Source organism: Dunckerocampus dactyliophorus, chromosome 4, assembly GCF_027744805.1.
Source record: "Dunckerocampus dactyliophorus isolate RoL2022-P2 chromosome 4, RoL_Ddac_1.1, whole genome shotgun sequence".
Classification (NCBI taxonomy): domain Eukaryota; kingdom Metazoa; phylum Chordata; class Actinopteri; order Syngnathiformes; family Syngnathidae; genus Dunckerocampus; species Dunckerocampus dactyliophorus.
This window is the reverse complement of record NC_072822.1, coordinates 2,873,941-2,885,896: the sequence shown is the minus strand read 5'-3', so window position 1 is coordinate 2,885,896 and position 11,956 is coordinate 2,873,941. Positions and strand designations below refer to the sequence as shown.

The window sequence follows — 11,956 nt, the reverse complement described above, 5'->3', positions numbered from 1 at the left end:
AATAAAACGCCTCAGGGAAAACTGAGGGCAGCCTGGGGTTGGCTGTGTAAAGAGAGTTGCTGTCTCGTCTCTTGGTGTTTTACGGTTTCATTTTTGGTGCTTATGCTGCTGTGCATCGCTCTGCTAAGAAAGAAAGTACAGATCTTGAACTGGATTGGATTCACATTCCTGCCGAATGTGGATCACATCTGAATTAATCTTCTGGCACAGCTTCTCAACCGACATGGGCTCTTTGGGAAAAGTGATGAAATCACATGATTTAACTTTGTATGTATTTTATTCTTAATATAAAAATATATATATAATTATATAAATTATTCTTAATATATAGGGGTATATTTTAAATGAAATATTACATTTGAGCTTTAAGTGCTCTTATTGTGACATCACTTCATATAACTTTTTTTTTGTATTTCAATAATTTGGTCTCAACTCAGGAAGACGACAGTGTTTTTGTGTGTTCACTGATTCAGAATCACTCCGGCATGCTTGCGATAGAAGGTTGCCATGGTGATCGGCCGGTCAGCGGGACGGGGGCGGAGCTACCTCGACCGAATGACCCAGCATGCTATTGGCTAACTTTTCAGCAGACCACACCTCAAAGCACTTTTACGCATCAAAGCGTTGTTGATTCATTGCCTACGGAGGTTCTTTGGAGTGGCATGGTTACGTGAAACCCACTAAAGTATTATTATTAAAGTTAAAGTACTTTCGATGAGCTAGACGGGGAAACTAGTTTGAGTGGGAGCGACTGGTCTTGACTCGCGTGTGTACTCTTTGTGCTCACCTGTAGCTAGGATACTTAGCCCTCCTCCGCTAACCGGCAAAGGACGCCATTGGCGGAAGAGTGATGGGGGATGTTCCGCTCCTCTGGAAGTCACCCGCTCCCACCATAAACACCATTAGAAACCAACGACGAAGATAGCGAACGACTTTAAGGAGTTTCCACACACTCCTGTTGAGTTTTTGTGAGCGGTGGGGGGGTCACTAACATGGACTTCGACGAGGAGTCGTCGCCCGCCTTGGCGTTCGAGAAGGACGCCTTCGAGCTGACGGTTGAGGACGTGTATGACATCTCCTACGTCATAGGACGAGACTTGTTGAGGATCAGCCGCACCGGAGAAGAAGTGTCCGACCTGCAGTTTAGGATAGTCCGCGTTTTAGAGATGTTCGAGACCCTGGTCAACAAGTACAATTTGTCCCTAGAGGAGCTGAAAATGGAGCGGGACAACCTGAAGACCGAACTGGACCGCATCGTCACGGAAAGAGCCACCGTCCAGGGAAGGGTGAGTCGTCCTCAAGTCACTTGAATGTTACTTTTTTAAGTCATGTTTATATCTAAAGTTTACTGCATTGTATGTTCTTAAAATGGAAACCCTGCACCAAAAGGGACTCATTTTTCCTCGTGACCAAAAACAGCTGAAAATGCAATTTTTCATGCCACATTTATCTTACACAAACGAATGCTGTAGTTCTTATTTCCTTAGGGGCTAATTTATTTCACACGCTGCCTCATGAGAAATACAATTGAGAAGCCGATATGTATTTACTTACCTGTACAAACCTCTGTATGAGTAGCTGTCACCAGCGTTGTTGAATAAAGACTATCAGACCTTCCAGGCTTGAAGAAATGTTCTGAGCACTCCACGTTCTCTTACAAAGAAACACCATACAGTTCATTGCAGATGTCAGATATGATGCCTAAAACATGTGCCTTCTTTTCATGGAAGACTAAATTATTCCAAAAACGCGTACCTTATGTTCACTGAAGACTTCAGTCGTCTTGTCAAGTTTGCAAAAACGTGCGTACAATTCACAGAAGACATGTACTGTATATTTGGAATATTGAACTCACTTTTCTTACATTTAACTCATTTTCTTCACATTTGAGATAGAAATTAAATGGTGTTTTTAAAATAAAAAAAAGAGGTCACTTCACCTTTGAATTCAGAGCACACAGAGGTGTTGGCGGGTCTGTGCGTGCTGATTTCAATATATTATTTATATTTATATTTATCATTTAAATTTAACATTTATATATCATATTTAGCTTTAAGATTTATTTTTAACATTTATATTTACATTTAGTTTTAGGATTCATTTTTAACATTTGCACACAAAGGTGTGGGCGGGTCTGTGCGTGCTGATTTCAAGATTTAAGATTTATATTTATCATTTAAATTTAACATTTATATATCATATTTAGATTTTAAGATTTATTTTTAACATTTATATTTACATTTAGTTTTAGGATTAATTTTTAACATTTGCACACAGGTGTGGGCGGGTCTGTGTGCCCTGATTTCAAGATTTAAGATTTATATGTATCATTTAAATTTAACATTTATATATCATATTTAGATTTTAAGATTTATTTTTAACATTTATATTTACATTTAGTTTTAGGATTCATTTTTAACATTTGCACACAGAGGTGTGGGCGGGTCTGTGCGCCCTGATTTCAAGATTTATATTTATCATTTAAATTTAACATTTACATATATTTAGATTTAAGATTTATTTGTAACATTTATATTCACATTTAGTTTTAAGATTCATTTTTAACATTTGTATTTTCATTTAAGATTTTAATTGATCACTTAATTGAAATTAAACATCTATATTTCCCATTTAGTTTTGGATTTACTGTTGAGTTAAATTTTTAAAAACATGAAAACATTTATATACATTTTAAAAACATGAAAACATTTATATATTTTTTAAACACAATTTAATTTCTACCTCACACGTGAAGAAAATGAGTTCAGTTTGACAAGTAGTCTAAATATTCAAAATATAAAGCAAAAAAAAGGTGTGATAGAATTTTTATGTATTGTAGGTTTATGAAAGGCTAACTGTCTGACGTGTATAACGTAAATAAACCCTAAGTACTTACTTTTTAGACTCTATTTTATTTTTTTCGGCACAACAAAACAAAGTATAAAAAGATGACAAGCTATGCTAGAAACTACAAAAAATTGTCATGTGGAGATACAAGTATTGTTTAATAAAAAGATTATTTTTGAATTTCGCCCATATCAAGCAAACAGTGGGCCCAAACCAGCTGGTGGTGGACCTAAGTGACCCCAACAGGCCACGCTTCACCATGCAGGAGCTAAAGGAGGTTCTGCAGGAGAGGAACCAGCTGAAAGCACAGCTCATGGTGGCCCAGGAGGAGCTGCAGCTGTACAAGAGGTCATAAAGTGTTCGTGTGTGCTAATGTCTCAGAGAGGAGTGCTGTCTCCGTGTTATGATGAACCTAAAAAACGTTTTTATTGCACCATCACATGTCTCGTCTTGTCTCATAAACATGTTTTTTTTAAGCAGACCAGTGGTCTGACACAAGATTTGATTGTGTTTGTGCAGTGGGATTCTGCCACCAGGGCAAGCTGCCATGGTGGAAGTGGACCTGGATGCACCAGCAGCACCAGAAAACGGTCCGATGGCAAACAACCATTCAAAAGAGGAGAAGACTGCCATCAGTAAACTGTGAGTACCACTGGTACTATCTTCCTTTAAAAAGTCCTAACTGTTTTTGGTGTTTACCAAAAGACGCATGTTCATTGATGACTTGTTAGTTTCACTGTTTGTGAAAACGCTAAACTGTCCCGTGTTTATGAAAACTTATGTTGAAACGTCAATATTTACTAGGGATGTCCAATAATATCGACCCGATATTGGCATAAAAATGTAATATCGGTTGATATCGGTACTGAAATACCGGCGGCAGTTGGTGGAAAAACTGCAAAACTCATCTCTAACGCAGCGTGAATGGAAGCTAACCGGGTTAGCTTAGTTTAGCAGAGCATGCTAAGTGCATGAGTGCGTCTACACCATGTTGTGTTTTACCGCTTGTTAAAGTAATCGAGCGTTTTACGATGCCCGCTGACGTCGTCTGAGTGCTTGCACCCAAGCTCGTCTTAACCGTCAACAGACATTGTCAGCACACACAACACGTTTCCGGCCTTCAAAATGAGAGCGCTGTCGGCCACATCCTGTCTAATTGTGGCAACAAATTGAGGGTGTCATAACAAATACCTTACACCAATAACGCAATTGGAATTGCATCACCGACTACGTCTTCCTTGACCACAAGCAAAGTTAGCCAAGCCGCATCCGTTTCTGAAATACTGGGCAAAATTGGCTAATAATGTATTACATCAATTAATGTAAGGATTTTAGCATTTAATTAACGGACATTGTATTTACTGTCACAAAGTACACATACTATGCTGGTAAAATAAGTGTAAAAAGTAAAAAATGGAATTCTAAAAAGATTTAAAAGGGAAAAATAAAATGGACTTCATAGGGGCCCTGCGTTTCAGTGTTCCCGAAAAACACACACGTTAGGTTTAGCAGTCTCTTTATTGTTTTTGATGTGTACAAACTCCCCCTATTTGCCTCCTGTATTTGGCGTACGTAAGGTTCATTGAAGACTCCTTTCTACGTGCGTTTGTTTCACTTAATACGCTAATCATCTTTGGAGTTTACGCTAACGTACAGTATTGTGGAAAAAGTGTTTGACCCCTTCCTGATTTCTTATTTTTTTGCATGTTTGTCACACCTAAATGTTTCATATCATCAAACTAATTTAAATATTAGTCAATGACAACACAACTGAACACAAAATGCAGTTTTTAAATGAAACTTTTAATTATTAAGGGAGGGAAAAAAAAATCCAAAGCTACATGTCCCTGTGTAAAAAAAGTGATTGCCCCATAAACCTAATAACTGGTTGGGCCCCCCCTTAGCAGCAACAACTGCAATCAAGTGTTTGCCATAACTTGCAATGAGTCTCTTCCAGCGCTGGGGAGGAATTTTGCAGAATTGTTGTCATTCAGCCACATTGGAGGCTTTTCCTTTTTAAGGTCATGCCACAGCATCTCAATAGGATTCAGGTCAGGACTTGGACTAGACCACTCCAAAGTCTTCATCCATTCAGAGGTGGACTTGCTGGTGTGTTTTGGATCATTGTCCTGCTGCAGAACCCAAGTTGCTTTCAGCTTGAGGTCACCAACAGATGGCCGGACATTCTGCTTCAGCAGAGTTCATGCTTCCATTTATCACAGCAAGTCTTCCAGGTCCTGAAGCAGCAAAACAGCCCCAGACCATCACACTACCACCACCATATTTTACTGTTGCTATGATGTTCTTTTACGCCAGATGTAATGGGACACACACCTTCCAAAAAGTTCAACTTTTGTCTCGTCAGACCACAGAGTATTTTCCCAAAGGTCTTGGGGATCATAAAGGTGTTTTTTGGCAAAATTGAGATGAGCCTTAATGTTGTTTTTGTTCAGCAGTGGTTTTGGTCTTGGAACTCTGTCATTTTTGACCAATGTCTTTCTTATAGTGGAGTCATGAACACTGACCTTAACTGAGGCAAGTGAGGCCTGCAGTTCTTTGGATGTTGTTGTGGGGTCTTTTGTGACCTCTTGGAAGAGTCGTCGCTGCGCTCTTGGGGTCATTTTGGTTGGCCGGCCACTCCTGGGAAGGTTCATCACTGTTCCATGTTTTGGCCATTTGTGGATAATGGCTCTCACTGTGGTTTGCTGGAGTCCCAAAGCTTTAGAAATGGCTTTATAACCTTTTCCACGCTGATAGATCTCAATCTCGGTTAAGGTATGTTTTAACGCGGCGGGCAATTTTTATTTTATTTAAGTTTTAAGTTTCATTTGTGCATTTCGTGTTCAGTTGTGTTGTCATTGACTAATACTTAAATTAGTTTGATCTGAAACATTTAAGTGTGACAAACTTGCAAAAAATAAGAAATCAGGAAGGGGGCAAACACTTTTTCACACCACTGTACATTTTGGGGGGGAAGAGAGAATCTTCAAAAGTTCAATAAGGTTACAAGACAAAGGTGATCAGTCCTCCAGCTCTCATTTCATCGTGTGAGCAGGATAAGCAGGAGAGAGGAAGGATGGATGTGAAATATTTTCAGGATTAAGTGTAACGCAGTAAAGCTGCCCCATGACACCGTGCTGCTGCATGAGGATGCACTCATCAGCGGTCTAATCATATACTTGTGACCACATCCACTCATGCTGCTGATGCACTCCATGTTTGGTGCCAGCGCTACACACTTTTCCCTCCAATGCCGGAATGCCTTCCTAAACTACTTGCCCCCTCCCTTTTCTCTCTCATAGGTTTTCATTTAAGCGGAAATAAAGAAGACGTTGAGACGTGTGGAAGACAAACTGGATTTGTTAGCAGGTTTCTTATCGACTTAACACGCACTTCTATATTTTTGTACTTTTTTTTTTTAATGTAAAGCTAACAAGGTATGTCTATATAATTGAGAAGCTCTCTGGACACTTCATTAGGGACACCTACGTATTCTAAAAGGGGACACACCTGACTGCTGGGACGTCATGAAAAAGCCGCTTTTGCATAATAGCAGACCTTGTCTAAAACGAGAATTACTGTGATACAACTTTTGTATCGGATCGAATTCAGCGTTGCAGGTCAAGCTTGCGATGTTTGTTTTTAACTTTGTGTGTTCCAGATGAAAACAAAATGCTGTGCATGTGAATGTTTGTCTTGATGTAACAATGAATATTACCGACTGCACACGGCAGCTCATCATGTGTTTTTATTCCTCAGTGTACAGCACAGTTCATAATTTACATGAGCGGCCATGTTAGACTATAGGTCACGTTCCTATTCATGATAGTGGGGGCTACAGTTTGATAAGCAGTTAAAAAATTTTTTACAAGTCATTAAAAAAATGGAAGGACAACCAAACAAAAAAAGCACCAGTTAGTATTAGGGGTGCTCCAATCGATCAGCCACTGCATATGCCGATACTTGCTTTTTAACGCCGATCAGCTCTGTTCCCATTGCAGCACCCAGCCTGTAGCGACCGTCTCCCGCCCACTTTGCCTTCACAAAGCCGAAAACAAACATGTCGGCCGTGTGGGACAGGACATGACTGGATGGCCGGTCGTCGAACGGCGACACTGGATTTGCAGACTGCCTGGGGTGCTGCTGGGGTGCTATCAAGCTGCTCGTGCATCCAAAGTCTCCTTAAAGAAGGCGCCTCATACGCCAAGTTTCACCAGTGATTTAGAAAAAGAAAGTCAAATATGTTTGTCTAAATTTTATGGTTCCCCTTTTATATCATACAGCCCAGGGGTAACCGACGCGAGCCCCCACAACCACGTGAGGTGCCTGCAAGCCTGCTTTTTCATGCTTGAAATAAGTTATGAAAATAAATGTTAGAAAAATTAGGAGCTCTTGGCAGTTTTCATTTACAAAATTACACTTAATGTGATCGGTATCTGCTTCGGCAGCATAAAAACCTGATTGGAGCATCCCTAGTTAGTATCCATGCAAAGTATTCAGTGCTTGAGCCACGGGTGAGCCAAGATGGACGCCCTGCTGCGGTCGCCGTAGTCATAGAGCAGCTCCTCGTCGGCCTCGATGTCTTTGGACGCCACCAGGATGAGGTGAGGGACGCTGTCGATTGCGTGCAGTTTGGTCTGGCAGTTGCCCGCCTTGCTATGGTTGATGAGCCTCCCCAGGCGGCTCGTCTCCTCGGTGGCGTCCACGCTGCGGGCGGTCGTAAAATGGAATGTTAGGACAACACGACCCTGTGTGACATGGTCCTTAAGTCGTGACCAACCAGTATGTTTTGGAGTGGTACTGGAAGTAGTACATGTAGCAGCCAGTTCGGGGGTCCTGAGCGTAGCGGGCCTCTCGCTGCTTGGCCTCGGCCAGCTCCAACAGGTCGCCGTGGTACTCCACCACAAAGTCGCCCTTCGTGAAGCCTCGGGACGCAAACACGCCTCGACCTTTGCCCTCGATCACTCGCACCTGTGTATCACAGGTAGCTGACGCGATCAAGGACATCGCACAACAGTTTCACACCAGCAGCTGCATAGCCATGCCAACATTCTATAAAACGCATGCAGAGGTAGAAAAAGCCGCTGAAAGCTGACATCAAAAGGCAGCTAATGCCTTTTGAGTTGTGGGACTACAGCAGGGGAGTCCAAAGTGCGAGCTGCTGCGCACTCTAAAAATAATTTTACAAGAAAACTAAAAAAAAATAAAAAATAAAAATCCAGCAAAAATTTAAAAATCAGCAGTAATTTTATGAGATTTTAAAATTATGAGGAAAAATAACGTAATTTTTCCATAATATAAAGTTGAAATATTAAAGAGACTTTAATTTGTAAAATTGTGAAAAACAAAACACAGAAGTTGTCATTTTTAGAAAATGTGGATACAATGTCATCAAAATAAAGTCAAAATATCATGCCAATAATGTGGCATTCTAACAAGGAAACAAGCTGCACATTTACGTGAATTAACTTGTAATATGAGGAAAAATGGCATTTTTAGTAGCATGGAGTTGAAATAGTCTTAATATGAAAAATGAACAAAACAAAATAAAGTTGTCATTTTTGGAAAATTAGGCTGCGGAAAATGTTATGGGAATAAAGTCATGAAGAAAAATTTCCCAAAGATGATTTAAAAGTTGAAATATTTGGAGGAAAAAAAAATAAAATAAAAAGGCTTTTTCACCTACAGTATATTACAAAGCTGAGATGCAATTCCTTCTTCAAGTCCACTACTCACACTTAGTTCGGGATATTTCAGATACATTTCAGGATGAACCTAAAATGTGCTACTGTATAAACTTTACAGGTGAACATTTGAGCTTCTCCGATTTTGAATGCACATGTCCAACACGTTCTATACTTAACGCACAACCTCCATGTTCTCCAACATAGCTGTGCACATCCCTAACTATTTGGGAGTAGCGTAGAACTTTTTAGCATGACTTGTTTACAAAAATATCAAAGTGGCCCTTGCGTTCTTTTAATTTTTTTTTTAATTCATGTGACTCGAAAACTAGTCTTAAACAAAAAAAAAGACTGGTTTTTGGGGTCTTGAGATTTATAAATGTAAACTCCAAGCAAATCAGAGCTTTTCTTCCTGTCACACACACACACACACACACACACACACCAGTGAGTCATTCTTCCAATTTAAGATAATGGCAATCAAAGTGGAATCGAACATGATTTTCCAAAAAAAATATTTGACGTGCCGTCCGTTTACATCTGCTGGAGAAGAGCGAGCTATAAAAGCGACGAGCATCTCGTGACCTCCACTTCATATTGTGTAGCGTGGGGAATTCCGCCCACAGCGCAGACTCGCAGGTACATTTTCATGCCCGGTTCCATCTATTGACCCATTCTTCAGACGAAATGGACCTCCCATTATGATTAAATTCATTAAAAAGTTTAATTTGTACATTTTGAATTGTACCTTTTGTTTATCGGAGGAGTTGAATCAGAGCAACTGATCATAAAGATGTTTCACCTCAACTCAAAGCCTTTAGATACGCTGCATTTTTAAAATTTGTGGATAAACAACATTCGAAAGTAAGCGCCCTCTATGCAGCTGTGCAGTTGTTGCCAACAGGCCCTTTAAATATGTACGATATTTAAGACGCTTTAGTTGAACAATTTCCACAAGTTGGGTGGCTGCTGGTCACTGAGGGGCGATGATGGCTCCCCGCGGCCAAATCACTTGAATCCACCGCAAACACTACAGTGTGTATCCAGACTCAAATACTAGTATGGGTTGTCAAATGTTTGTTTTTTTTGGTTTGTAGTAGAAGTGTGTTCAACTATGCCAAGATGCAATAAAAGCACTGCAAATCATTACCTGCAGTCCCTCCTCAACGCCGTTCTTTATGAGGTCGTCGATCTGCTTGTTCTCTTCATTCTGTTGACAAGTTCAAAGTCACAGCTTATAAACTCACTGTAGGTGGAACACAGTACCCTCGCTGGCCACAACACCTAAATAATAGCTACTGTCTAGCTGCAGTACTACCTACAGTACCTGATGCAGTGCCCAATTAAACCCCAAGCAAATGCTGTCCATAAAAAGGAGGAAAGAAGTCCCAACTAACCTTTAGCTCTCCTTTAGTTTTTCTATTACTTCTCCTGATGGGAAAGAAGTCTGTCACCTTCCTGTTTTGGGTGACATTATTCTCCGTCCTGGACACACAAACAACTTATTTTGTCTTTCCCCCCTCCACTGGAGAGACAGCAAGCAGTTGGTTGTCCACGCACGTTTTCCCTTTGACTTTACGAGGGTTCCGACTGCGGGATTTGGGCGTCGACGTTTTGCGGTCTCCCACGGGGGCAACGTTTGACTGCACCGTCGACTCCTTTTGCTGAGGTTGATGCGAGACGTCGTCTTTCACCACGCGATTGTGGCCGTCCAGCTCTGCCCCGCCCACCTTGGCTTCACATACGTCTGGAAAAAAAAAAAAAAAAAAGTACACCATTAGCGCACACACGATAGTGTTATTATATTCTAGTCATTTGCTACTCACCTTCGGTCACCTTGTCAGTGCGTCCGTCTGATTGGTTGCCTTCTTGAATCAACATGCTTGATGCGTCACTCAGAGGCAATCTGGATTTGCTGGGACCACGCACACTCGGGGGGACAGACTGTGGTTTTCTAGTACCGTCCTGCCAGGTTAATTATTGCATCTTCAATCAAAACAGCTGCAGAGTAAATTGTACATATTCTTGGTGTTCAACAAATACAAAAAGGTTGAGTTGTCCTGACATTTAACCATTGAAGCCCCTTATTTGAAGTGATTTGACTTAGTTTGTCTATTGAGATGGGTCTTTGTTTTAATATTTTATTTAACACATTTTTGTAGCTGCTCATTGAGGCTTAAATCTAGTTGATAAAAGAGTTGACATTTCCATTACTGAATGGGACCAAGTCCGTCATGAGGTTACGGCGTGCGAGTGGAGATGCGCTGCATCATCCTGCCTTTCTTATGTAGCTCAGTAAGGTAAACCAGAAGATTAGGAACACCTGCAGTATGAAGCAACTACAACCGCAGCACCATTTGAGGTACCTAATTAAGTGATCTGTACGATTACAAGCGTATTTCAAAAGGCAGCGTTTTTAATTTTTACGCTATACATCTCTAATTTATAACAAATCTGATATTTATAATATAATTTATACCCAATATTTGGAGATAAATTATGTCAATATTAAAAAGGGACAGGAAGTTGCAATCAATCAATCAATCAATGGTGGTTGCTAGGCTGCGGGGGAATACTTGCTAGTGGTTGGTGGACTCGCGGAAGGAACGGTTTGTTTCCGCTTTAGCCGTCAAATATACCTTCTTGCTAGACGCTGGATGGTTTTCTTTTATGTCCTCGGTGGTGGTTTTCTGTTCGGGAGTGTTTTCGAGCTTTACGTCCGTCCTTACCTCATGTTTCTTCCCTGTAAAGCATAAAACACCCGTGCGCCGTGTCGTTATCCACCCGACCTTGTTGTTAGCATCGTTAAGAGCTAGCTTAGACAGCAACAAACAACAGCATTAAAGCGGTTTTGGGGTACCTTTTGCCATTTCAGTTTCACAAATGCATGTCCGTCGTGAGTGCTGGTAAATTCAATATCCCCCCTCGATGTCCGCTTTCCGGTCACTCGTATTGTTTAGACAACGGCACATACAAACTACTGTGAGGTGGAAACGTGGAGTTTAAAAACCTTTCACAGACTCTGATTGGTTATTTCATACAGATGGGCGGGGTCATTGCCCCGACGGGCGTTCTCTCATTGGCTGTTTGGGCGTCTATGTTAAACTGCTGGTAGTGAGGAAAGTCTGTTCTCCCGGGAACCTTTTTGGATGACATTTGTTACACTGGAGAAAATATCAGCATGAGAATCACTCATACTAGGAACAACAAAAAAGTAAAGTACTCGTTTCCCATGCAGTTTAAAAAATAAGATGAAAATAAACTTGTGAATGTTGTTTTTATTTAAAAGGACACCATTCATGCTCACATTAAACTTAGGCTTTATTTTTCTCTCATATTTACATTCATACAGGCTATAAATAATCCTTAACCACAAGCCACCACGGGGAATACCAAACATGCACGTTGTGCCTATTTGTTTTGAG

At 40.7% G+C, this 11,956-nt stretch overlaps 2 protein-coding genes across 4 annotated transcripts; one reads left to right on the top strand and one right to left on the bottom strand.

Moving 5' to 3' along the window:
* Positions 1-653: 653 nt before the first annotated feature.
* rilpl2 (Rab interacting lysosomal protein-like 2) lies at positions 654-9,679 on the top strand. Its single transcript, XM_054772662.1, has 4 exons — positions 654-1,286; positions 3,044-3,195; positions 3,367-3,489; positions 6,150-9,679. Exons 1-4 carry the CDS (start codon positions 993-995, stop codon positions 6,169-6,171), a joined length of 591 nt encoding a protein of 196 aa, XP_054628637.1. The 5' UTR covers positions 654-992; the 3' UTR covers positions 6,172-9,679.
* kmt5ab (lysine methyltransferase 5Ab) lies at positions 6,495-11,521 on the bottom strand. Of its 3 annotated transcripts, none has more exons than XM_054772659.1 (8): positions 11,392-11,412; positions 11,171-11,274; positions 10,358-10,532; positions 10,092-10,278; positions 9,929-10,016; positions 9,682-9,741; positions 7,628-7,818; positions 6,495-7,554 (listed from the first exon to the last, which is right to left on the bottom strand). In XM_054772659.1, the coding sequence occupies exons 3-8, from the start codon at positions 10,410-10,412 to the stop codon at positions 7,344-7,346; spliced, it is 792 nt and encodes a 263-aa protein (XP_054628634.1). In that variant the 5' UTR covers positions 10,413-10,532; positions 11,171-11,274; positions 11,392-11,412; the 3' UTR covers positions 6,495-7,343. The 3 variants fall into 3 exon arrangements, with proteins under 3 accessions (XP_054628634.1, XP_054628635.1, XP_054628633.1); XM_054772658.1 differs by having other exon boundaries at positions 6,496-7,554; positions 10,358-10,496; positions 11,392-11,521; XM_054772660.1 differs by lacking the exon at positions 11,171-11,274 and having other exon boundaries at positions 10,358-10,496; positions 11,392-11,519.
* Between the last annotated feature and the right edge of the window lie 435 nt (positions 11,522-11,956).

Coding starts and splice junctions, on each gene's coding strand:
- kmt5ab (XM_054772658.1), bottom strand. Junction 9,742..9,928: donor AAACTAAAGGAGAGCTAAAG/GTTAGTTGGGAC, acceptor ACTTGTCAACAG/AATGAAGAGAACAAGCAGAT. Junction 7,819..9,681: donor GCGTTGAGGAGGGACTGCAG/GTAATGATTTGC, acceptor TGTGATACACAG/GTGCGAGTGATCGAGGGCAA.
- rilpl2 (XM_054772662.1), top strand. CDS start 993: ATGGACTTCGACGAGGAGTCGTCGCCCGCCTTGGCGTTCGAGAAGGAC. Junction 1,287..3,043: donor GAGCCACCGTCCAGGGAAGG/GTGAGTCGTCCT, acceptor GCCCATATCAAG/CAAACAGTGGGCCCAAACCA. Junction 3,490..6,149: donor AAGACTGCCATCAGTAAACT/GTGAGTACCACT, acceptor TCTCTCTCATAG/GTTTTCATTTAAGCGGAAAT.